Source organism: Oncorhynchus masou, chromosome 31 (genome assembly GCF_036934945.1).
Source record: "Oncorhynchus masou masou isolate Uvic2021 chromosome 31, UVic_Omas_1.1, whole genome shotgun sequence".
NCBI classification, from domain to species: Eukaryota; Metazoa; Chordata; class Actinopteri; order Salmoniformes; family Salmonidae; genus Oncorhynchus; species Oncorhynchus masou.
Genome location: NC_088242.1, coordinates 11562069 through 11588214, shown reverse-complemented (window position 1 = coordinate 11588214; position 26146 = coordinate 11562069). Strand labels below are relative to the sequence as shown.

Genomic DNA, 26146 nt, shown 5'->3' with positions numbered 1-26146 from the left:
CAAATTATCCTCAGACACTTCTAAAATAACTCACACCAACCATAACCCCAAACAGACCTGTAAAAACAAATTCACAAGTCCATCAAATTACCCCTCACAACACAGCTACATCAGAATAGCAGTTCTTCTTGTTCAATCTTGTTCTGAGAGCAGCTCTATCTGCCTAAAGAGCAGGAACAAATGGGATTGTATATGTTGAGGCATGAACACAAACCATGATGAGGTCTCCAGCACGGAGGTTGAGGGCTGTAGGGTCATGAAGGTTCCAGTAGTCCTTCACAGCTCTCACCTGGAGAGACCCTAACGCTTCTAGACAGGGAGACAAGCAGACAGAGAGAGAGCGAGAGAGAGAGACAGAGAGAGAGAGAGAGACAGAGAGAGAGACAGCGAGAGAGAGAGACAGCGAGAGAGAGAGAGAAAGTGACAGAGAGAGACAGACAGAGAGAGACAGAGATAATTACATTAAGACTAAATCAGAATGTTTACCAACAAAGCAGTCTTGATAGTCCTGGGTGAATAACGTGGGGAAATGTCAACAGGAGAATGCATAGAGAACAATACATAAACCACCCTGGGGAAATACACAGGGGAACGACAGGTCCAGAAATCCAACATAGTAACATCTGCCTGTAGGAGAGGAGACCTCGTAGTATTGTCTTGATGTCCTTGCTGGCTGATGAGGTGGTGAACTGGTTGACGTTGTCCAGAGCTGTCTGGTTGTAGGTGTCACGCAGATTCACATCAATACCAGCCTAGGTGGACGGACACACACAGAGTTAATCTCCAACACACACATATGCAAGCACACACACACACACGCACACACACACACAGAGTTAATCTCCAACACACACATATGCAAGCACACACACACACACACACACACGCACAGAGTTAATCTCCAACACACACATATGCAAGCACACACACACACACGCACACACAGAGTTAATCTATGCAAGCACACACACACACACATAATCTCCAACACACACATATGCAAGCACACACACACACACACACACACACACAGAGTTAATCAACACACACATATGCAAGCACACACACACACACGCACACACACACACACACACTCCAACACACACATATGCAAGCACACACACACACACACACACACGCACAGAGTAATCTCCAACACACACATATGCAACACACACACACACACACACACACACACAGAGTTAATCTAGACACACACACATATGCAAGCACACACATATGCAAGCACACACACACACACACAACACACACATATGCAAGCACACACACACACACACAGAGTTAATCTCAAACACACACACATGCAAGCACACACACACACACGCACACACACACAGAGTTAATCTCCAACACACACATATGCAAGCACACACACACACACGCACAGAGTTAATCTCCAACACACACATATGCAAGCACACACACACACACGCACACACACACACACACAGAGTTAATCTCCAACACACACATATGCAAGCACACACACACACACACGCACACACACACACACAGAGTTAATCTCCAACACACACATATGCAAGCACACACACACACACACACTCACAGAGTTAATCTCCAACACACACATATGCAAGCACACACACACACACGCACACACAGAGTTAATCTCAAACACACACACACACATGCAAGCACACACACACACACACACACACACACACACACACACACTCTCCCCCAACTGAAGCGACGCTACATGGTCAAAAGTACGTGGACACCTTCTCGTCGAACAACTAATTCCAAAATCATGGGTATTAATATGGAGTTGGTCCCCACTTGCTGCTGTAACAGCCTCCACTCTTCTGGGAAGGCTTTCCACTAGATGTTGGAACATTGCTGCAGGGACTTGCTTCCATTCAGCCACAAGAGCATTAGTGAGGTCGGGCACTGATGTTGGGCAATCAGGCCTGGCTCACAGTCGGTGTACCAATTCATCCCAAAGGTGTTCAATGAGGTTGAGGTCAGGGCTATGTGCAGGCCAGTCAAGTTCTTCCACACCGATCCTGAAAAAACCTTTGGGATGAATTGTAACACCGACTGCGAACCAGGCATTGCACATGTTGACCACTTTGTTGCTGAGCCGTTGTTGCTCCTAGACGTTTCCACTTCCCAATAACAGAACTTACTGTTCACCGGGGAAGCTTTAGCAGGGCAGAAATTTGACGAACTGACTTGTTGGAAAGGTGGCAGCCTATGACGATGCCATGTTGAGTCACTGAGCTCTTCAGTAAAGCCGTTCTAATGACAATGTTTGTCTATGGAGATTGCATGGCTGTGTGCTTGATTGTATACCCCTGTCAGCAACGGGTGTGGCTGAAATAGCCAAATCCACAAATTGTAAGGGGTGTCCACATACTTTTGAATATATAGTGTGTGTCAACCACATCCCTTATTAAAGAACAAAAAACTCTCCCCTTTTCAAAAACAACACACTCTGTGCAGTACTTCTATTGTGAGTGTGACTATCCAGCCTTAGTCTGGGTGCCAGTCTTCATGGGTCAGACAACTGTCGTGATGTCTATAGAATAGCTCATATTAAAGTTCAGATGAAACAAAAACACACTAACAAGGTTTTAAGATCCTCAGGAGATCGCTAAGTGAACACGTCACAAAAGTCAACATATTCGCTATACTAGGTCCCCTTGTCAAAAGTAGTGCACTAAACAGGGAATAGGGTGTAATTTGGGACGTATGCCAGTATAGAGTTAGACGGTAGTGTTGGTCTTACGTCCAGCAGCAGACACACTACTTCAGTCTTGCCGTAGAGGGCAGCCTCGTGCAGACAGGTGCCAGCCTGAGTCGTTCTGTTGATGTCTATACCAGCCTCCAGTAGCACCCTGAGACGGGACAAACACAGACAGGAAGTTTAACACACACACAAACACACACACAGACAGACACAGACAGAGGGGCCCAGCTGTAGGAATGCGTAGAGCATCAGATCCAGACAGCTGTGTGTGGAGGAGCACATCTGGGCTGGCATCCCATGTGGTACACTATTCCCTACCGGATGCTCTACTTTTGACTAGAGACACAACGTTGTGCACTATGTGGGGATTATGGTGCGATTTAGGACACATGCCTGGTACGGGGATGGAACGTCAGAGAGATGATTCACAGACTCCCACACCACCGGGAGTATAAGGGAGTGAAGGAGAGGGTAGAGGAGATAGAGGAGGAGAGGAGAGAAGGGCAGAGGAGAAAGATGGAGGAGAGGGAAAATAAGAGGAAGGAGAGAGAGAGAAGGGAGAGGACGAGGAGAGGGAAGAGAAGAGGTGAGGAGTAGAAAAAGAAAAAAGGAGAAAAATGAAAGGGGGAGGAGGAGAAGGAGAAGAGGAGGAGGAGATAAAAGGAGAGGGGGAGGAGATAAAAGGAGAGGAGGAGAAGGATAGAGGAGATGAAAGGAGAGGAGGAGGAGGAGAAGGAGAGGAGATGAGGAGAGGCGGAGAAGGAGATGAAAGGAGAGGAGGAGGAGAAGGAGAGGAGATGAGGAGAGGAGGAGAAGGAGAGGAGATGAAAGGAGAGGAGGAGGAGAAGGAGATGAAAGGAGAGGAGGAGGAGAAGGAGATGAAAGGAGAGGAGGAGGAGAAGGAGGAGATGAGGAGAGGCGGAGAAGGAGAGAGGAGATGAAAGGAGAGGAGGAGAAGGAGGAGATGAGGAGAGGCGGAGAAGGAGAGAGGAGATGAAAGGAGAGGAGGAGAAGGAGGAGATGAGGAGAGGAGGAGAAGGAGGAGATGAGGAGAGGAGGAGAAGGAGGAGATGAAAGGAGAGGAGGAGAAGGAGAGGAGATGAAAGGAGAGGAGGAGGAGAAGGAGATGAAAGGAGAGGAGGAGAAGGAGAGAGGAGAGGAGGGGAAGTAAAGTGAAGGATAGCTGGTAAACTCATCATCTTTAAAATTGGTTTAATAATCACACTGAGCTGAAGTGAAAGGGAGGCTGCAAACAGACTTTTCTAAGACCTTATATCCTGCTGACCAGATATTTCATCCCTCCATCCACAACAAAAGCAACCACTAAAGTGCCAGAAATCTGTACGATGAACCAAAGCCTCACAAATGTATTGGAGAAGGTAGAAAAGTCTTCTCTCCCTCCCATATAGAATATGGCAGCCACATTCCCCAACAGAAGCAGAATGTGTAAGAGGGATGGAGGGAAGGCTTATCCAGGGAATGTGGTGATTTAAGGCGGATGGGAATCATTAACAGCGTGTCAGAAACTCGAGGTTATGGGGTTCGAGGGCGGAGATCCCAGTTACGCAACGTCAACACACACACACACACACACACACACACACACACACACACACACACACACACACACACACACACACACACACACACACACGGTCAGGGACAGTCACTCCTCTCACCTGATGATGTCTTTGTGTCCGTTGCGAGCGGCCAGGTGAAGGGGCGTGTTGGAGGAGGCATTGTCTAAACCGTCTAGCCCCTCCCCCTCCAACAGAGCTACCACCATGTTGCTGTTCAATAACAATTGAGCAACCTGAGAGAGAGAGAGATGAGAGAGAGAGAGGAGAGATGAGAGATGAGAGAGGAGAGAGAGAAGGGTGTAGAGGTATAGATGCAGTGAAGAGTAAAAGAGTGAAAGAGAGAGAGACATAAAAACAGAAAGATGAGCTTAGTATCATTGAAAGCCCAAATGGATACATTTATTTAGTGTATTACATACATGTATATTTTATGGGGCCACATAAACCCTGCCCAGCAACTGTCCACGCACTGGCTGTCTAAAGATACCCCTGCTACAGTAACTAGATGGGGGGGGGGGGGGGGGGCGACCACAGTAACAAAGACCTTAACACAGAGAGAGAGAGAACAAACACCATCGTAAATACAGCACATATTTATTTGCACATCGTTACAACACTGTATATAGACATATTATGACATTTAACATGTCCTTATTCATTTGGAACTTCTGTGAGTGTAATGTTTACTGTTAGTTTCTATTATCTTCTTCACTTGCTTTGGCTATGTTAACATATATTTCCCATTCCAATAAAGGAAGGAAGGAAGGAAGGAAGGAAGGAAGGAAGGAAGGAAGGAAAAGAGAGAGAGAGAGAGTGTGAGGGAGAGAGAGAGAGAATGTGTGTGAGAGAAAGGAAGTGAGAGTAAGAGAGAAAGTGTGTGAGAGAAAGGAAGTGAGAGAGATAGAGAGAGAGAGAGAGAGAGAGAGAGAAAAGAAGGAAGGAAGGGGAGAGAGAGTGTGATAGAGAGAGAGTGAGAGAGAGGAAGTGTGAGAGAAAGGAAGAGTGAGAGAGAGAGAAAGGAATACAGAGACAGAGAGAGAGAGAGAGAGAGAGAGAAAGACAGAGAGAGAGACAGAGAGAGAGAGAAAGAAAGACAGAGAGAGAGAGACAGAGAGAGAGAGACAGAGAGAACTACAGTAACAAAGACCTTAACTGACTCAGCCTGTTCTGCAATTCACAGGGCCAGAAGACTACACAGGCATGTGTGTGTGTGTGTGTTTGTGTGCATGTGTTTGCAAATTCAACTTTGGCTAAATCTTAATTACTGGGGCAGCTATACATTTAATGACAAGACAGCCATAACTGTGACAGAGAAACATACACTAGTAAAAGGAATTTAAATGGATTTTGTAGGATGTGTGTACAATACATCAGTGTGTGAGTGTGTGTGTGTTTATCTGTGTGTCTGTGTACAATATATCAGTGTGTGTGTGTGTGTGTGTGTGTGTCCTTGCCTGTCCAGAGAGCAGAACTGAAACCCATGCCCCATTAGCAGAAACAGGTTTACTTTAGTTGGTAGTTAATCTGAGCTCTGTGTGATGTTTGACAGAGACCTACACCTCTATCCAACACAGACCCTCTCTGAGACACACTCCACACAAACACACACTCCACAAACACACGTACACTCCACACAAACAAACTCCACACACACACACACACACACACACATTGGAGTCATTAAAACTCGTTCTTCAACCACTCCACAAATTTCTTGTTAACAAACTATAGTTTTGGCAAGTCGGTTAGGACATCTACTTTGTGCATGACACAAGTAATTTTCCAACAATTGTTTACAGACAGATTATTTCACTTATAATTCACTGTAGCACAATTCCAGTGGGTCTGAAGTTTACATACACTAAGTTGACTTTAAACAGCTTGGAAAATTCCAGAAAATTACGTCATGGCTTTAGAAGCTTCTGAAGCTGGCTAATTGACATCATTTGAGTCAATTGGAGGTGTACCAGTGGATGTATTTCAAGGCCTACCTTCAAACTCAGTGCCTCTTTGGTTGACGTCATTAGAAAATCAACAGAAATCAGCCAAGACCAAAAAAATGGTAGACCTCGACAAGTCTGGTTAATCCTTGGGAGCAATCTCCAAAAGTCCTGAAGGTACCACGTTCATTTGTACAAACAACAGTACGCAAATATAAACACCATGGGACCACTCAGCCATTATACAGCTCAGGAAGGAGGAGTGTTCTGTCTCCTAGAGATGAACGCACTTTGGTGCGAAATGTGAAAACAATCCCAGAACAGCAACAAAGGACCTTGTGAAGATGCTGGAGAAAACAGGTACAAAAGTATCTATATCCACAGTAAAATGAGTCCTATATCGACATAAACTGAAAGGCCGCTCAGCAAGGAAGAAGCCACTGCTCCAAAACCGTCATAAAAAAGCCAAACTACTACTGCACATGGGGACAAAGATCGCACTTTTGGAGAAATGTCCTCTGGTCTGATGAAACAAAAATATAACTGTGTTTGGAGGAAAAAGGGGGAGGCTTGCAAATGTATTATTCTCAAGCTAACCAAAAGCATTTAGCTACGAACGCCTGTACTCGTCATTTTCAGTTGAATTCATCTTTCATGGCAACTCATAAGCAGGCCATGTCCTATTTGTTTCAGTCGATATATAATCATATTTCATGACAGTGTAATGCTTAGCTTTTTCCAGAAGGATGAAAGAACACAATATGTCTGTCAGTGAATACTATTCTGATTTGTCAGATGAAGAGTTAGAGCAGAAAGTCAGGGCCATTCAGGCAAGGATCCCCAATGCAGGCTTTAGAATGGTCAGAAGAAGTCTCAGAGCAACGGGCCATCGTGTACAATGGGGAAGAGTTAGGGAGTCTCTGCAGCGTGTAAACGGCGCAGGTATCATTGCCAGAATGATGAGGCTTCGTTGCATTGCTCGGCAAAAATACTCTGCCCTGCTCCCGTCTCTCGTAAACATTGGTACAAATCATAAATTAACAAGGTACTAAGATGTATAATGTCTCCATCAAATCTAAGAAGTTATTTTAACTTTGTTATTCGTAGACACATTTTCAATGATGTATGACTTGTTCTTGATCAACTGGTAATACATAAATAATGAATCAGGTTAATATGTTAAACATTTCACTTTTAATTCCAATGATTTTTTTCAAGATACTGGTATAGATGGATTTTCAAGGAAGTATATTATTTTGTATACATGTCACATATTTCCCATCACCTATGACATCATTCCCATCATGCACAACCACAATACCAGTCTGGTGTTCAGCTTTCTGTGTTGTATTGACGTATCCTGAAAATGACATCTGCTGCTTTAGATTGAACGGTCATATCTCAGTTATTGTTTTCATATCTACAAAAACATACGCTGTTTTCTTTACTTTCAGAGTGCGAGCTGATCAAGGGGTGGAAAATGTAGATATTCACTGTCTGAGGAACAGGCTGTGGAAGCTTTATTGCTGGCAAAATGACCTCTGTCCATAACCAGAGGTAATTAAACTGTTCTGTGTTCGTTTTCTCGTTTCCTGTCTTTTTGTACATGGAACCTGTCTCACATGCATTCATCAAAAAACCTTTTCAGATTTACACCACATAAACACCATCTAGATGTTTGGAGTGCTGTGACATGTCAGTACTACAACTTGCTGCACAGTTTGGAGGAAGACGGCTACCTTGACCTGTCGAATTCTATCCACCTCTTCTGTGTGGGATATGTGTTCCTACCTCATCTGCAGGCAGATCTGCAGCATTTCAGAGAGCTGGAATAATCCCCCTTTAAGTACAGAGGCGAACCTGACACCTCACCAGCTCTTGCCTTAGCACTACACAACGGATTCAAATTATCAAGTCATCATCAAGCTTCAAGTGGTATTTATGTCTAATAATGGCATTATCTTCTATTGGTTGTCGTCATATGTCTGTTTTTCAGCATAACGCACTCTGCAGCCACTGAGTGTGGACACCAGGTGAGACCACACACACAACAGTCTCTCTCCTTCACTTCATCCCTCTCCCCCTTCTCCCTAAATCCTCTAGGTTACATCAGCTGTTTTGGTGAACCTCTCCCGCATCTGAACTGGCTGACATAGAGGGCACAGCATGATCATAGGTGAGAGGTCACTTGGTCGGTTCATCAGGAAGTATTATTAAAGAGATGCTTTACATTGAAATACAGATAGAGATGTAGTTGTCCCAGAGGTTAATGATCCAAGGTCAGTTTTGCATTTCACCTCCTGATGATTATGATGACGGATCGCATTAGAATAAATAAAAAAACAAGGCTTAATCATTCCATCTCTCTCTCTCCATCTGGCTCTCGTCTGCAGGTATGTTTTGATGTGAGAGAGGAAGCCAGTCCCGTCATCGCCACCTCACCCGCTCGAAGATAACCTAAGGGCCAACTGGGGGCCCAAGGCTGGTTAGAGGACACCGCTAGAAACGCTGTAATTGTGATGAACTGAGAGAATATTAGAGTAGCACTGTAATTCATTAATCATATGTTGTCTGCCTCTGTTCTTACCTCTTTCCCTTTCTGTCTTCTACACCTCTCCCCCCACCTCGTCTTTCTTCCTCGTTTTATAATGCACATCATATGTGCATTAAAGTACAGATTGAACGTGTATATATAATATAATATTACAATTATCATAATTATAATGCATGTATTATGTACTTATAACACCTAATGAACTTCTTTCAATAAAGCGTTTCACATTCGCCACGGGTTGAAATTAAGTATCTCATTAAAATACTATCCTGTGTCCTCAGATTAATGCAGATGAAGGGAGTTAAATATGCATAGTTTTTTTTCTGTATATATGAATTACAAATCAGCCTTGACTTAAATCATGTTTCTAGTCTTTTGCATAGTTACAATGTGTAACCATTGATGTCCCAGGAGCAGGAGTGGTAAACACTGTTGAAGTGTATATCTGTAATACATGTATGCAGTCATGGCATCATTCAAATAATGGAGTTTGATACACCTGGTATTGGATATGACTGAAAAAGAATGCCAGAGATTCATACCCGAACTGCACCTTTATTGCCAAGGAAAAGTACATGATCAGTTAATATATTCAATGTTCAGGCTACAATTTTTTATTTTTTATTTTATTTCACCTTTATTTAACCAGGTAGGCTAGTTGAGAACAAGTTCTCATTTACAACTGCGACCTGGCCAAGATAAAGCATAGCAGTGTGAACAGACAACACAGAGTGTGGATCTCATGAGTGATAATAAATGCAGTATGTATATAGGACTTGCATCCTTGGCACAATAAAGTTAGTATATTCTACTCAATCCACTCTATCATTAATGCCATTCAGACTTGAAGTTGATACAACTATGATAGCTGAGGTTCATAGATTGGTATGAATATTAGTTCAGAACATTTTAGGGTCCATATACAGATCGGCTATATACTGTAGCTAGCTACACATTCATAGGCACACAGCCCGGCTATATACTGTAGCTAGCTACATATCCATAGGCACACAGATCGGCTACATACTGTAGCTAGCTACACATCCATAGGCACACAGCCCGGCTACATACTGTAGCTGGCTACACATCCATAGGCACACAGCCCGGCTACATACTGTAGCTAGCTACACATCCATAGGCACACAGCCCGGCTACATACTGTAGCTAGCGACACATCCATAGGCACACAGACCGGCTACATACTGTAGCTAGCTACACATCCATAGGCACACAGCCCGGCTACATACTGTAGCTGGCTACACATCCATAGGCATACAGTTATTTTTTATCCTCCACTACACAATAAGCAAGGAAATAGTTAGCTAGATATGTTACTTCAGCTGCACAGCAAGGTAAGCTTACACAATTGTACATTCAATTTGCAGTAAATGCTTCAGCTAGCTAGATTCTTTGCATCCACTGTTTCCAAAGAAGACAGCCTGGTTTGCTGGTTTTCCCAGGAGTCCCTAAAACATTAAACAACACAAATTATAATTTCATACTCATGTCATTACACCAGCTAGTTAGCTGGCTAATGTTAGCTAGTCAGCTAACTTGCTAAATAGTGATTTTTGTAAATGAACTTTGACAGAAAATATGCATAATCGTTTGTCTCTACATTAAATAACATATTCCTCTCAATTGTAAATGTTTTGCTTGAGTCGTTACGACGTTGTAACTACTTACATTTGCTTCTCCCATAATGTTTGTCAGCCATCTTTGCTGAAGAAAGTCGCCAGGGACGGGTGGCTCGTGTTAAATTTGTCATTGGAACCACTCGATACGATTGGTCATATAAAAACCTTGGGAACCAAATACATAATGAGCACTAACTCCCCCTGGTGGTGGTCTGGAGCAATGCAGCCGTGACGCTGGGTACCTCTAAGTCCCGCGGTGTAACTATTAAAAGAGGAACTACTGTACATCTATCTACAAGCAGAGTCTGAACATCAGAAAGGATGGCATTGTCTCCCTCAATCCATGCAATGGCTATTGCAATATGATTTAGGCTGCTTCACTCTCTCCCAAAATACATCATCCAGGAGGATCCTCTTGATGGGGCTGTCCATATCGGCAGACTGTGATATGGCCATTTCTTGGAGCCTCCTTCCCCTCCAGGAGACTGTCAAATATGATGACAACACCACCCCAAAGTGTGTTGCTGGGCAACTTCAATGTGGTGCTCTTATTCTTCTCACTCTGCTTGGTGAGGTAGATTGCTGCTATAGCTTGATGACCCTTCCCGTACCGAACCATTTCCTTGGCTCTCTTGTAGAAAGTATCTATGGTTTTCAGTGCCATGATGTCCTTGAGGAGCAGATTCAATGCATGAGCAGCACAGCCAATGGGTGTGATGTGAGGGTAGGACTCCTCCACTTTAGACCAAGCAGCCATAATGTTCGCAGCATTGTCTGTCACCAGTACAAATACCTTCTGTGGTCCAAGGTCATTGATTACTGCCTTCAGCTCATCTGCAATGTAGAGACCGGTATGTCTGTTGTCCCTTGTGTCTGTGCTCTTGTAGAATACTGGTTGAGGGGTGGAGATGATTTAGTTAATTATTCCATGCCCACGAACGTTCGACCACTGTCACGTAGAGTAGGCCAGAAGGCTAAACTGGATAACCTAACCTCTATCCAAATAAAAAAGATGGCGGAACCGCAAAAGTTCTTCTGTGCAAAGGTGTTTATTTACAAGTGAGTCCGGAACAAAAAACAACAGTACTGCCATCAACGTCTACCTTATGGGACAGCTTAAAAACAATGCTGCCCCATCCACAGCTCAATCCAAACTGCCTCTCCATGACTGAAAGAGAGGCTCCTTTTGTAGGGCTAGCCCCTCCCCTCAGAACAATTAACCCTAAATAATTAATCAATTAACAATAGAAACCTACATTTTCCATGAACTAAACATACTAAAGGATATACATTGCAACACAGTTTTAAACAATATCCCAACATAACATTTAATACATTACATCACTACTGACAATATCTTTCAATATGCCCATATGCATTTATGAGCCATTTGGGACAGGCACTATAAAGCCAACCCAATTCCCTTAGCTCGGGTCCTTTTCCAGCATACCCGGAAGCTACAGCGATGGAGAGAGAGGAACAGAACAAACAAACAATGCGCTCATCCACAACATTGATAAGTATAATAATTATTGTATCTCTCAAATATGAACATTGACAAGTGTGAAATGCATGCACCAAGACAGAAGTTAATTTGTGTGTCGACCCACATTGTTAACTTATCTTATAATGGCGCAGGGAGGAGTGATGAATATGTGTGTGCGTTAAAGAACCAAATGCTGCCCGCGGCCAGTGACGGACTTCTACGTCACAACCACCCATCAGAGATGATTGCAATACAGTCTGCTTTCTCTACGATTTGCTTGACCTTCCTTCACTTGAACTCTGCCTCCAGCAAATTAGTATATAAAGCATGTCTGGTTGGAGGGGTGAATGCTGGGCGAAGAACATTCAGGAATCTCTTCCAATACACATTGCCTTTGAGCATCAGAGGTGAACCAGTTGCATACACAGCTCGAGCAAGACATTCATCTGCATTTCTCTGACTACGTTCCTCCATTGAGTCAAAAAAACTTCTGATTCCAGGAGGACCATGAGCTGTTGCTGTCGAAAGGGTGTCTGATTCATCATTTTCACCTCGAATAGAAGAATGACTTTTGTCAGAGGTTGCTTGTTGTGAGCGCAGAGGGAACTTTATGCACTTGGCCAGATTCTGCATCTTTGTTGCATTCTTCCCATATGATTTGGCACAGTATTTGCAAATGTACACAGTTTTTCCTTCTACATTAGCTGCAGTGAAATGTCTCCACACATCAGATAGTGCCCGTGGCATTTTCCTGTAAAGATTAGAAATAAAATTGAAAAACCCCCAAAACAATTCCATGTACAGATAAAAAGTTAAGCAGTTAGATTAAACAACTACTTTGTAAGATAAGTTTTAAATTAAACATGTATGGAAACAGGTGAATTAACACTCCTCAGTTAGCAGGCTCAAGCAAGCTAAAACCCACATGGTAGCGAAAACTAACTAGCAGAAAATGTTAACAACTTAGAAATAATTTAAAAACACACTTTTATGTAGGCTACTAGTGAACAAAAAATCATGTATGTCATATGAAATATATTCACCCAGTATTGTAATGAAAACTTACCAAAAACACGTAGTCCTTGGCTCAGACAGTGTAGTAGTGTGGGCTCAATAGCATCTCATTAGTGTGTAAGATCTTGTGATGGAAGAGTACACTGCACATGTGATGGAATAATGCACTGTGCATGCAGAGGGTTGCAATTCCATTGAATTGGGGATAGTTTAACAAAAATATACCACATGACCTAGAATTGCCGTGTGTGTATCCCACAAAAAAGGTTCACTGTTTTCCGCTAACTTTTTTGATGAATTTTCCCGCAAAATTTCAGACCCTTTGCAACCACATTCCACACACACACTCCACACACACACACACACACACACAAACACACACACACACACACACACACACACACATATGTACAGGACACACACTCCACACACATAACCACTTATACTGGCCTTTGATCACTCTTGTGTGTGTGAAGGTGTGGATTAAAGAGGGAGGTATAGTACAGCACATAGCTACAGTATATTAACTAATATATATATATATATATATACACTGTATATATATTCATATGAAAATTCATATATATATGAAAATAATGCACTTTACACACCAGAGCAGGCTGGTGGGTGGATATATAGGAGGACGGTCTCATTGGCTAGAACGGAATGAATGGAACCGTATCAAACACATGAAAGCCAACCCATCCATCATCTCCATCAACCAGAAGTAAAATTCTATCTGCCCACCAGCCTTCCGTGCTACACACACACACCTGCTGCTACCAGACTCTTATTATACTGCTCAATATATACACTGTCCCCCCATCCCCCTTCCCCAATACATGTGTACATTTTGGACTATTAATTGTGCTTTCCTGTATTATACTTACGATAAAAAGTTATTATATTCTACTAAGCCATTTATTTTATATTCATATTATTATTTTGTATTATTTCGTACTGTTGTTTCATTGTCGCGAAGGAACCTGCAAGTAAGTAATTAGTTGGATGATGTATACCATGTGTATCCTGTACAAAACTTGAAACTTGACTCACCTCGAGTCTGCCAAACTCACAGGCCAGGTCCAGAGGAGTCTTGTTGGCCTTGTTCACCAGACAGGGATTAGACTGGTGCTGGAGTAACATCTCAGACTGATGCAGAGAGAGGGGAGAGGAGAGGGGGAGGGGAGAGAGGGGGGATAGAGAGAGGGGAGAGGGGGATAGATAGAGAGAGAGAGAGAGAGAGAGAGAGAGAGAGAGGGGGGATAGAGGGGGGAGAGGGGAGGGGGGATAGGGAGAGAGAGAGAGAGAGGGAGAGGGGGATAGAGAGAGGGGGAGAGGGGAGAGATAGAGAGAGGGGAGAGAGGGGGATAGAGAGAGAGGGAGGGGGAGGGGGGGGATAGGGGAGGGGAGAGGGGGATAGATAGAGAGAGGGGAGAGAGGGGGATAGAGAGAGAGAGAGGGGGATAGAGAGAGAGAGAGAGAGAGGGAGAGGGGGGATAGAGAGAGGGAGAGGGAGGGGGAGGGGAGAGGGGGGATAGATAGAGAGGGGGAGAGGGGGGATAGAGAGAGGGGAGAGGGGGATAGAGAGAGAGAGAGAGAGAGGGGGAGAGGGGGATAGAGAGAGGGGAGGGGAGAGGGGGATAGGGAGGGGAGAGGGGAGAGGGGGATAGAGAGGGAGAGGGGGATAGAGGGAGGAGAGAGAGAGAGAGAGAGAGAGAGAGAGAGAGAGAGAGAGAGAGAGAGAGAGAGAGAGAGGGGGGAGAGAGAGGGGAGAGGGGGATAGAGGAGGAGAGGGGGGGGATAGAGAGAGGGGAGAGGGAGAGAGGGAGGGGGATAGAGAGAGAGAGAGAGGAGAGAGAGAGAGAGAGAGAGAGAGAGGGGAGGATAGAGAGAGGGGGAGAGGGGGGAGAGAGAGAGGGGAGAGAGAGAGATAGAGAGAGGGGAGAGGGGGATAGAGAGAGAGAGAGAGGGGAGAGGGGGGATAGAGGGAGAGAGAGAGGGGAGAGAGAGAGAGGGGAGAGGGGGATAGAGAGAGAGAGGGAGGGGAGAGGGGGATAGAGAGAGGGGGGGGGATAGAGAGAGGGGGAGGGGGGATAGAGGGGAGGGGGGGATAGAGAGAGAGGAGAGAGAGAGAGAGAGAGAGGGATAGAGAGAGAGAGAGAGGGATAGAGAGAGAGGGGGGATAGATAGAGAGAGAGAGAGAGAGAGAGAGAGAGAGGAGAGAGAGGGGGGGATAGAGAGAGGGGGAGAGAGGGGGATAGAGAGAGAGGAGAGAGAGAGGGGGGATAGAGAGGAGAGAGAGGGAGAGGAGGGGGGATAGAGAGAGGAGAGGGGGAGAGGGGAGAGGAGAGAGGGGGATAGAGAGAGAGAGGAGAGGAGGAGAGAGGGGGGATAGAGAGAGAGGAGAGGAGGAGAGAGGGGAGAGAGGGGGGATAGAGAGAGAGGAGAGAGGGGAGAGGGGAGAGAGGAGAGAGGGGGATAGAGAGAGAGAGGAGAGGAGGAGAGAGGAGAGAGGGGAGAGAGGTGGGATAGAGAGAGAGAGAGGGGGGATAGAGAGAGAGGGGGGGACGGAGAAAGAGAGACAGAGAGAAACAGAGGGAGAGAGATAAAGACAGAGAGGGAGAAAAAAGGAGATAAAGCATGAATAAATATCACCCTTAAATAGATGCACAAGAAAACACCCTTCCCTAAAGCATCTCTGTGGTTTATCTTCTTCTACAGAGACGTGAGATCCTCAGGGCGACACCAGCACCAGTCCTAACAGGGGCTTCTATTACAGAGAAATACCTCTGGCTTTGTTTCTGTCCCTGCTTTGTCACACACAATACAATACCTCAGAACTCTCCATGACCAGGTATGCTGCTGTGTGTGTGTGTGAACCCACCTCTCAGGTAGACCCACTACCTGGGTGTTAAAGACACTAAATACACACATTCCTTCTCCTTCCCAGTTAGTCTCAATACTTCACTCAGGGAATGTGTTATAAGATCCATTGCTGACCTGATCACATCATGTAGTATCTTTCACTCACTGACCCCTAACACACACACACACACACACACACACACACACACACACACACACACCTGGAAACACTATAGAGACACTCACTGATTCTTACCTGTGTGTAGTCCGGACAAATATTGAACCATCTCTCTGAGTTGATTATTCTTTTTATTTTTTTGAACCTTTATTTAACCAGGTTGGCTAGTTGAGAACAAGTTCTCATTTACAACTGCGACCTGGCCAAGATAAAGCATAGCAGTGCGACACAAACAACAACACAGAGTTACACATAAACAAACATACTGTCAATAACACAATAGAAAAATATATGTACAGTGTGTGCAAATGTAGAAGAATAGAGAGGTAAGGCAATAAATAGGCCATAGAGGCAAAATAATTACGATTTAGCATTAACACAAGAGTGATAGATGTGCAGATGATGATGTGCAAGTAGAGATACTGGAGTGCAAAAGAGCAACAAAAGAAAACATGGGGATGAGGTAGTTGGTTGTGCTATTTACAGATTCACTGTGCCTGTACACAGCTATCGGTAAGCTGCTCTGACAGCTGATGCTTAAAGTTAGAGAGGGAGATATAAGACTCCAGCTTCAGTGATTTTTGCAATTCGTTCCAGCCATTGGCAACAGAGAACTGGAAGGAAAGGCGGCCAAAGGAAGTGTTGGCTTTGGGGATGACCAGTGAAATATACCTGCTGGAGCACGTGCTGCAGGTGGGTGTTGCTATGGCGACCAGTGAGCTGAGATAAGGTGGGGATTTACCTAACAAAGACTTATAGATTACCTGGAGCCAGTGGGTTTGGCTACGAATATGTAGTGAGGGCCAGCCAACGAGAGCATACAGGTCGCAGTGGTGGGTAGTATATGGGGCTTTGGTGAGAAAACGGATGGCACTGTGATAGACTACATCCAGTTTGCTGAGTAGAGTCTTGAAGGCTATTTTGTCAATTACATCGCCGAAGTTCAGGATCGGTCGGATGGTCAGTTTTACGAGGGTATGTTTGGCAGCATGAGTGAAGGAGGCTTTGTTGCAAAATAGGAAGCCGATTCTAGATTTAATTTTGGATTGGAGATGCTTAATGTGAGTCTGGAAGGAGGGTTTACAGTCTAACCAGACCCCTAGGTATTTGTAGTTGTCCACATATTCTAAGTCAGAACCGTCCAGAGTAGTGATGCTAGTCAGGCAGCAGGGTGCGGGCAGAAATCGGTTGAAGAGCATGCATTTAGTTTTACTAGCATTTAAGAGCAGTTGGAGGCCACGGAAGGAGTGTTGTATGGCTTTGAAGATCGTTTTAAGGTTTGTTAGCACAGTGTCCAAAGAAGGGCCAGATGTATACAGAATCGTGTCGTCTGCGTAGAGGTGGATCAGAGAATCACCAGCAGCAAGAGCGACATCATTGATATATGCAGAGAAAAGAGTCGGCCCAAACCTTGAACCCTGTGGCACCCCCATAGAGACTTGAAAATAAAAGAGAGCCACACACTCTAGGAGCTCAGATGCAAAAATGTAATACCAACGTTTCGACAGCCAAGCTGTCTTCATCAGGGTACATCAGCATACCCTGATGAAGACAGCTTGGCTGTCGAAATGTTGGTATTACATTTTTGCATCTGAGCTCCTAGAGTGTGCGGCTCTCTTTTATTTTCAAGTTTCTACTTCGCTAACCAGCACCTCGTCTTAATAGGTGTGCATTTATTTTTTTCTTCTAGACCCCCATAGAGACTGCCAGAGGTCCGGGCAACAGGCCCTCTGATTTGACACACTATCTGAGAAGTAGTTTTTGAACCAGGCGAGGCAGTCATTTGAGAAACCGAGGCTGTAGAGTCTGCCGATAAGAATGCGGTGATTGACAGAGTCGAAAGCCTTAGCCAGGTCGATGAAGACGGCTTCACAGTACTGTCTTTTATCGATGGCGGTTATGATATCGTTTAGGACCTTGAGTGTGGCTGAAGTACACCCATGACCAGCTCGGCAAACCGGATTGCATAGTGGAGAAGGTCCGGTGGGATTCGAAATGGTCGGTGATCTGTTTGGTAACTTGGCTTTCGAACATTTTAGAAAGGCAGGGCAGGATGGATATAGGTCTATGACAGTTTGGGTCTACAGTGTCTCCCCCTTTGAAGAGGATGACCATGGCAGATGTCCAATCTTTGGGGATCTCAGACGATATGAAAGAGGATGAATAGTAATAGGGGTTGCAAGAACATCAGCTGTCTGGACTTGGGTGAAGGAGAAGCGGGGCGGGCTTGGGAAAGTTGCTGCAGGGGGTGCTGAGATGTTGGCCGGGGTAGGGGTAGCCAGGTGGAAAGCATGGCCAGTCGTAAAAAAAAATGCTTAGTGAAATAATCGATTATCGTAGATTTATCAGTGGTGTCAGTGTTTCCTATCCTCAATGCAGTGGGCAGCTGGGAGGATGTGCTCTTATTCTCAATAGATTTTACAGTGTCCCAAAACTTCTGTGAATTAGTGTTACAGGATGCAAATTTCTGTTTGAAGAAGCTAGCCTCTGCTTCCTAACTGACTGAGTATATTGGTTCCTGACTTCCCTGGAAAGTTGCATATCGCGGGGGCTATTCAATGCTAATGCAGAATACCACAGGATGTTTTTATGCTGGTCAAGGGCAGTCAAGTCTGGGGTGAACCAAGGTTGAATGGGGCATGCTTATTTAAGATGGTGAGGAATGGTGAGGAATGGAAATGTCAGGGTTTTTGGTGGCCTTCCTAAGCCAGGATTCAGACACGGCTCGTACATCCGGGTTGGCAGAGTGTGCTAAAGCAATGAATAAAATAAACTAAGGGAGGAGGCTTCTAACATTAACATGCATGAAACCAAGGCTTTTACGGTTACAGAAGTCAACAAATGAGAGTGCCTGGTCGATTGGAGTGGTGCTGGGGGCTGCAGGGGTTAACCTCTACATCACCAGAGGAACAGAGGAGGAGTAGGAAAAGGGTACTGCTAAAGGCTATAAGAACTGGTCGTCTAGTGTATTCGGAACAGAGAGTAAAAGGAGCAGATTTCTGGGTGCGGAAGAATAGATTCAAGGCATAATGTACAGACAAGGGTATGGTAGGGTGTGAGTACAGTGGATGTAAACCTAGGCATTGAGTGACGATGAGAGAGGTTTTGCCTCTAGAGGCACCATTTAAGCCAGGTGAGGTCACCGCATGTGTGGGAGGGAGGTGGAACAAAAATGATAGCTAAGGCTGGAGGCTCTACAGTGAAATAAGACAATAATCCCTAACCAAAACAGCAATAGACAAGGCATATTGACATTAGGCATGTGTAGCCGAGTGATCATAGGGTCCAGTGAGTAACTAGGCAAGCTGGAGACGAGGCGATTCAGACAGCTAGCGGGCCGGGGTTAGCAGGCTAGCAGAATGGCCTACGGGGGCGTTGCAACGGAAGAGCCTGTTGAAACCACCTCGTACAGTTACGTCGGCAGACCAGTCGTGATAGATTGGTGGGGCTCAGTGGCGGCAGTAAAGGGTCCAGGCCAATTGGCAAAAGAGGCTAGCTTCAGGCTAACTGGTTCTTGCTTCGGGACAGAGACATTAGCCAGGAGTAGCCACTCGGATAGCAGCTAGCTAGCTGCGATGATCCGGTGTAAAGATTCATAGTTTGGGGTAGGAATCCGGAGATGTGGTAGAGAAAAAGCAGTCCGATATGCTCAGGATTGATATTGCGCTGTGCAGGCCGACAGGAATTGACTGGGCTGATATCCGAGTTAACTGTGATGACCGCTAGCAGTAGTTAACTGACTACTAGCTAGTAGCTGGCTAGCTGCTGATGGGGGTTCTAAAGTATAAAAAATAGCAGATGCGGACCAGATTGGGTGAGGCGGGTTGCAGGAGAGTATGTTCAGTCCGTAGATGGAAATTGAGATTTAAAAAAAATATATATATACACTAAATATATACGAAGAAAACGACATATACACGGGACAAGACAAAAGAAGCCATCTTGGAATCAAAAAAAGAATAATTAGTCATTTGTCTGTGTGTGTCTGCATCTCGTCGGGTTTAACTATTCTTGCGGGGACCAGAAGTTTCCACAAGAATAGTTAACAAACCAAAGTTGTTTGTAAACAAACAAAATTTGTCCCCATAAGGTCAAATACTATTTCTAGGGGATTTAGGGTTAAGGTTAGAATTAGTGTTAGGGTTAGATTTACGTTAAGGGTTAGGGAAAATAGGATTGTGTGTGTGTGCACGCATGCGTCTGTTCATGTGTACTCACCACCTGGTAGTGTCCGTACTGTGCAGACAGGTGTAGAGGTATGTGTCCGTCCTGTGACAGTGTGTTAACAGAGGCTCCAGCTCTCAGCAGCAGCAACACAGAGTCAGCTTTACCCTGCCACGCTGCATAATGTAGTGGACGCATACCTAGAGAGAAAGAGAGACAGAGAGAGAGAGACAGAGAGAGAGAGACAGAGAGAGAGAGAGAGACAGAGAGAAAGAGAGACAGAGAGAGAGAGAGAAAGAGAGACAGAGAGAGAGAGAGACAGAGAGAGACAGAGAGAGAGAGAGACAGAGACAGAGACAGAGACAGAGACAGAGACAGAGACAGAGAGAGAGAGAAAGAGGATGAGAGCCGGTAAGTTAGAAGATTGAAAAATTAATGGGGCAATGTGGAATAGTTTATTTTATTTACCAAAAGAAGTGGCCCGCTTTGAGTGCCCGCTTTGTCTTTTTTTTTTTACAATAACAGATTTACCCTTTAATTAATGACTTGTATTACTTGTTTATAATGGTTCATAAGTGTTTCAAAACAGTTTTATAACAGCTCATAACCTCTCACCATTAACGTCTTTGATGTCCACAGTGGCATGAGCCTCTAGTAGTAGTGACAGCAGCTCAGTGGTGCCTGTTAGAGCTGCATGGTGTAACGCTGAAAACCTGAGAGAGAAGAGGGGGGGAGACACACACAGAGGGAGAGGGGGGAGGAGAGAAGGGACGGGGAGGGAGGGAAAGTCCATTGTCACACTACTACTTATTTGCTGGGAATATTCTGGCTTAGAAACAGGTCTTCCCCTTTCCGCTGGTTGGGGGGGGGGGTCCAGGGTGAAAAGAGTCTGCCATAAACAGAGAGGGTTAAACATTAAACTGAGGACTTCACGGGAGGTGAGCCTTCAGCCTTCCAGCCCCAACCTTAAACCAAGGACCAGGTCCAAGCACCTGGGAACGAACTGATCAAGGTACATCCCAAATGGCACCCTAGTCCTTACAATGGGCCCTGGTCAAAAGCAGTGCACTACACAGGCAATAGGGTGCCATTTAAGATGCATGCCAAGAACAACAACCTCCATAACAATTTAGTATCAACAAGCTGGAGAAAAAATGTATTAAAAAAAATCAATCAGTGCTCTTCACTGATGAGTCGCGGTTTTGTCTCACCAGGGGTGATGGTCGGATTCGCATTTATCGATGAAGGAATGAGCGTTACACCGAGGCCTGTACTCTGGAGCGGGATCGATCGGTGTGTCACAGCAGTATCGGACTGAGCTTATTGTCATTGCTGTCAATTTCAACGCTGTGCGTTACAGGGAAGACATCCTCCTCCCTCATGTGGTCCCCTTCCTGCGGGCTCATCCTGACATGACCCTCCAGCATGACAATTCCACCAGCCATACTGCTCGTTCTGTACGTGATTTCCTGCAAGACAGGAATGTCAGTGTTCTGCCATGGCCAGTGAAGAGCCTGGATCTCAATCCCATTGAGCACGTCTGGGACCTGTTGGATCGGAGGGTAAGGGCGAGGGCCATTCCCCCAGAAATGTCCAGGAACTTGCAGGTGCCTTCGTAGAAGAGTGGGATATCATCTCAGAGAAATAACTGGTCCAGTCCATGAGGAGGAGATGCACTGCAGTACTTAATGCAGCTGGTGGCCACACCAGATACTGACTGTTACTTTTGATTTTGTCTGTGGAACGTGTTCAGTTTATGTCTCAGTTGTTGAATCTTGTTATGTTCATACAAATATTTACACATGTTTAAGTTGGCTGAAAATAATCGCAGTTGACAGTGAGAGGACGGCTCTTTTTTTTGCTGAGTTTATATGGTTTTATCAAAGCGACTTACAGCGGAGTCACGCGTGAATATATTTTACGTTTGGGTGGTCGTGCAAATCAAACCCACCATCTCTACCAACTGAGCTACAGAGGACCACACACACCGTACACCACAGAATAAAGCTAGGATTATTTCATATCTAAAATTCTGCCATGGGGAAGTTTGTGCAGTGAATCTGTGATGGTGGGTGGGAATAGGGGCTCTCGAGTGGTACAGGGGTTTAAGGCACTGCATCTCACTGCCACAGGCGTCACTACAGACTGTGGTTCAATCCCGGGCTATATCACAACCGGCAGTGATTGGGAGTCCCATAGGGTGGTGCACGATTGGCTCAGCGTCGTCCGTATTAGGGGAGGGTTCGGCCCGGGGTAGGCCATCATAGTAAAATAAGAAATTGTTCTTAACTGGACTTGCCTAGTTAAATAAAGGTTAAATAAATAAAACTAGGATCAAGTCATGTTCAGTATGAGTGTGTAAGGTTGCATCCCAAATAGTACCCTATTCCTCTATGGCCTCTATAGTCTTGGTTAAAAGTAGTGCCCTATATAGGGACAAGGGTGCCATTTGGGAGTGTTTAACAGTATCTAACTGGTGATCTACAAATTGGAAGTTTCATTGTTTTGACCTGCCTGGTACTTAGTCAGATAAACATCCGTCCATATCAACCATGTCTCATCTGTCTGTTTTCGCTCCTTTAAATCCCCCCCTCCCCCTATCTCTCTCCATGCTGAGTGAGTGTTGATTTAGGGTGACTGGTCACTGTTTGTTCACCTCCCACTTCTTCCTTGTGGTCCTTAGGCATCACTGTCATCTATCATGCCCCCACTTGCTTAAAAAAAACATGCACACGCACACAGACACAGACAGAAAAACACACACACACTGTGTCTGGTCTGTCTGCATACAGGTGTGACTGGGTGGTAAGTCTACAGTGAGAACCGACCACAACAGGCGTCCGATAAAGACCAAATCAATTCAAATCCAGAGTAACTTTTCCTCTACAGACATGGATTGCATTCCTTTGAGCCAAATAAGTACAGAGAGAGGATAAACCTCAACTATGCAAACACGAGTCCATCTAACTGACTCACACTCATTAGGAAACACATGCATACACACATCTCTTACCCATCTAAGTCCTGATAGTTGATGTTGAGCCTCTTTGTGGAGCCCAGCAACTCTGAAAAACAAAGAAGGGGGGGGGGGTAAAGGGATGGATGGAAGGAGAAAGAGAAGGAAGGAGAAAGGGAAGGGATGGAAGGAGAGAGGGAAGGGATGGAAGGAGGGAGGGGGAGATGGAAAAAGGATTTGGTGACATTTGTCTTTTCAACAGAACGCCTAGTGTTCTTCCATCACGGCAGGGTCTCTCGGTTTTCACAGCAAGAGCTCACATGTTCCTCTCTTTCTTCATCACTCGTTCCTGAAATAACATGTCAGAATGGCTGGAGGTTGCTCCCACTCGCTTCTTGCATACAGTGTTATGACAAAATTCTGCCAGCTGACTGAAAACAAAAGGGTTTTTATTCCATGCAAGCAATTCCCCCTAACTGAACCAGACTCCTCCTTAGCCTGCTCCAGATCAGTTGCTTCAGCGAACTCCTGTCCGCTCTTATGCCAATCACATACGGATAGTCAGAGGAATTGATTGGCTACAGCACATACCGTGGACAAGGCTACCTGTCCTAATAGCTGACTTACCACACAGCAGCCACATTGCCACTTGTCCTAGGCATTAGTGTCTGGGGAACAAGAGTACTTGTCCTAGGCATTAATGTCTGGGGAACAAGAGTACTTGTCCCATATTTTCTCCTCTCTGACTTCCCTGTAGCCAATCATTTTTGTTACGTTATCCTTATTCATTAATTCAATCAATCAATCCAGTCCTACCTCCACTCTCCTACACTCATTCCCTACTGTACATTCTACCCCTCAGCTCCAGGGGCCTTTCCAGGCTCAGCCAACCCATCTAAAGCCCTTCTATCTGGGAATTGACTCCTCTGCTAGCCCTGCTCTCAGAGCCAAGCTCCAGCCTCACTGAGCCCATACACAGTCTCTCATTCAGCAGGGACCATTCTTCCAACTCTGGCCTCTCTCTCACTGGGCCGAGCACAAGAATGTGTGTACACACACACACACACACACACACACACACACACACACACACACACACACACACACACACATTACATTTACATTTACATTTAAGTCATTTAGCAGACGCTCTTATCCAGAGCGACTTACAAATTGGTGAATTCACCTTCTGACATCCAGTGGAACAGCCACTTTACAATAGTGCATCTAAATCATTAAGGGGGGGTGAGAAGGATTACTTATCCTATCCTAGGTATTCCATACGCATGCACACACGCACACACGCACACACACACACACACACACACACACACACACACACACACACACACTGTTGTGAACAGTAGAAGAGATTGATCCTCAGACAGATCTCTTGGTTTCAATCAATGAAACAGAACTTCTATTCTATTCCATCCCTACTGAATATTAACAGTGAATTCCTCCTCACTATCAGCTCTGTCAATGTGGCTACTGTCTCACCAACTGCTTTTGACCCATGATATAAAAAAGGGACACTTCAGGATTTTGGCAAAAGCTTCCCCAGAGTCGGATGAACTCGTGGATACCATTGTTTATCTCTGCGTGCGGACTCTGGGGAAGTAATGTAGATCCCAAAGTATCCCTTTAAACCCAAAACCAAACGTTATCATATTTCTTCATGGCAGTTTAAATGAGGTGTGCCATATAAGCCAGCCACTCACATGATGATTTCATGTTTCTACAGTGACAGGATAGTTCCACTTACACTGGGCGCGAGTACACACACACACACACACACACACACACACACACACACACACACACACACACACACACACACACACACACACACACACACACACACACACACACACACATTAGGCAGCTTGCCAAGTGGGGCCTAAACCACCCCAATGACAGCAAGAGAACAGAGCCTTTAAGAGTTCTAGTTAGAACATGAGCCAACATTCCAGACATAGAGGGGAGAGAGAGGAAGAGATTCTTTCTCTGGAAACTTCCTTCTCAATTAAAAGGCGGAGAGCTCTGGCTGACATCACGGCACAGTAAATTACTGCATCTTCAACGGACTGTGTGTGTGTGTCAGTCTCCCCTTACAGCGCGTCACACTCAACATCATCATCTGTAATGCAATACCCTGCCTGCAAAAACACAAAACCACTCACCATGGCCTGCGGGTGTGTTCTACACTAGGAACTTCAGGGAAACACAATACCAACATCAAAAAAGGTATGTTGGATATACACTGGCTACAACAGGGCCATTGAGAGTTGGCACCAAGTACAAAAGCAGGTGAGGAAAACGAGACTGTGAAATCTTACCCAGTCAAGCCTCATTGGCCTTCAATCACCTCACCTAAAATGCTGTGTGTGTTATGTTGGTGCAGCAGGAAGATGACTGGTTTCCAGTGTCTGTGTGAAAGCTTGGCTGTAAACATGTCACAGCACATAGTGACGTCAGGTTAGTATCGAGGCAATGAAACAAAACACCAAGCAGGTTTAACTTCTTTAGGAAAACAGCCCTAATGTTGGAAACAAACATCATTATGTTGTCATCCAGAGTCACATGTATTTATTTAACAAGTTACAGCACACAGTATTTTCCACACAGCAGGTTTTAAAAAGGGCTGAAACTGAAGAAAAAAATGAATAAAAATAAAAATATTGGGATACTGGCGTCGTCACAGCCCTAGTGACAGGAAGCCTAGCGATTGGGCCACTAACCGAAAGGTCGCTGGTTCGAATCGCTGAGTCGACAAGGTTAAAAATATATTTTTTAAATCGATGTTCCCTTAAGCAAGGCACTTCACCCTAATTGCTCCTGTGATTCCCTCTGAAGAAGATGCTAAATGAATGACATTGATTTCCATGCCAGGTTATGTGGTTGGCTACAGGTGTGGTGCTAGTCACAATAACATACAGTTCCAGTCATGGGTTTGGACTCGAGGTCGACCGGTGGCCGATTAATTAGGGACGATTTCAAGTTTTCATAACAATCGGGATTTTGGACGCCGATTT

General features: G+C 45.0%; 1 protein-coding gene across 1 annotated transcript in view; it reads right to left on the bottom strand.

Moving 5' to 3' along the window:
- Positions 1 to 26146, bottom strand: part of LOC135524896 (caskin-2-like) — a 65793-nt gene that overhangs the window by 17145 nt on the left and 22502 nt on the right. The window contains exons 2-9 of the mRNA XM_064952747.1: positions 23169 to 23220; positions 20771 to 20868; positions 20210 to 20355; positions 14002 to 14097; positions 4414 to 4547; positions 2774 to 2882; positions 644 to 752; positions 215 to 309 (exon numbers count right to left, since the gene is read on the bottom strand). Of these exons, the coding sequence (XP_064808819.1) occupies positions 215 to 309; positions 644 to 752; positions 2774 to 2882; positions 4414 to 4547; positions 14002 to 14097; positions 20210 to 20355; positions 20771 to 20868; positions 23169 to 23220 (839 nt within the window). The remainder of the gene's footprint in view (positions 1 to 214; positions 310 to 643; positions 753 to 2773; positions 2883 to 4413; positions 4548 to 14001; positions 14098 to 20209; positions 20356 to 20770; positions 20869 to 23168; positions 23221 to 26146) is intronic.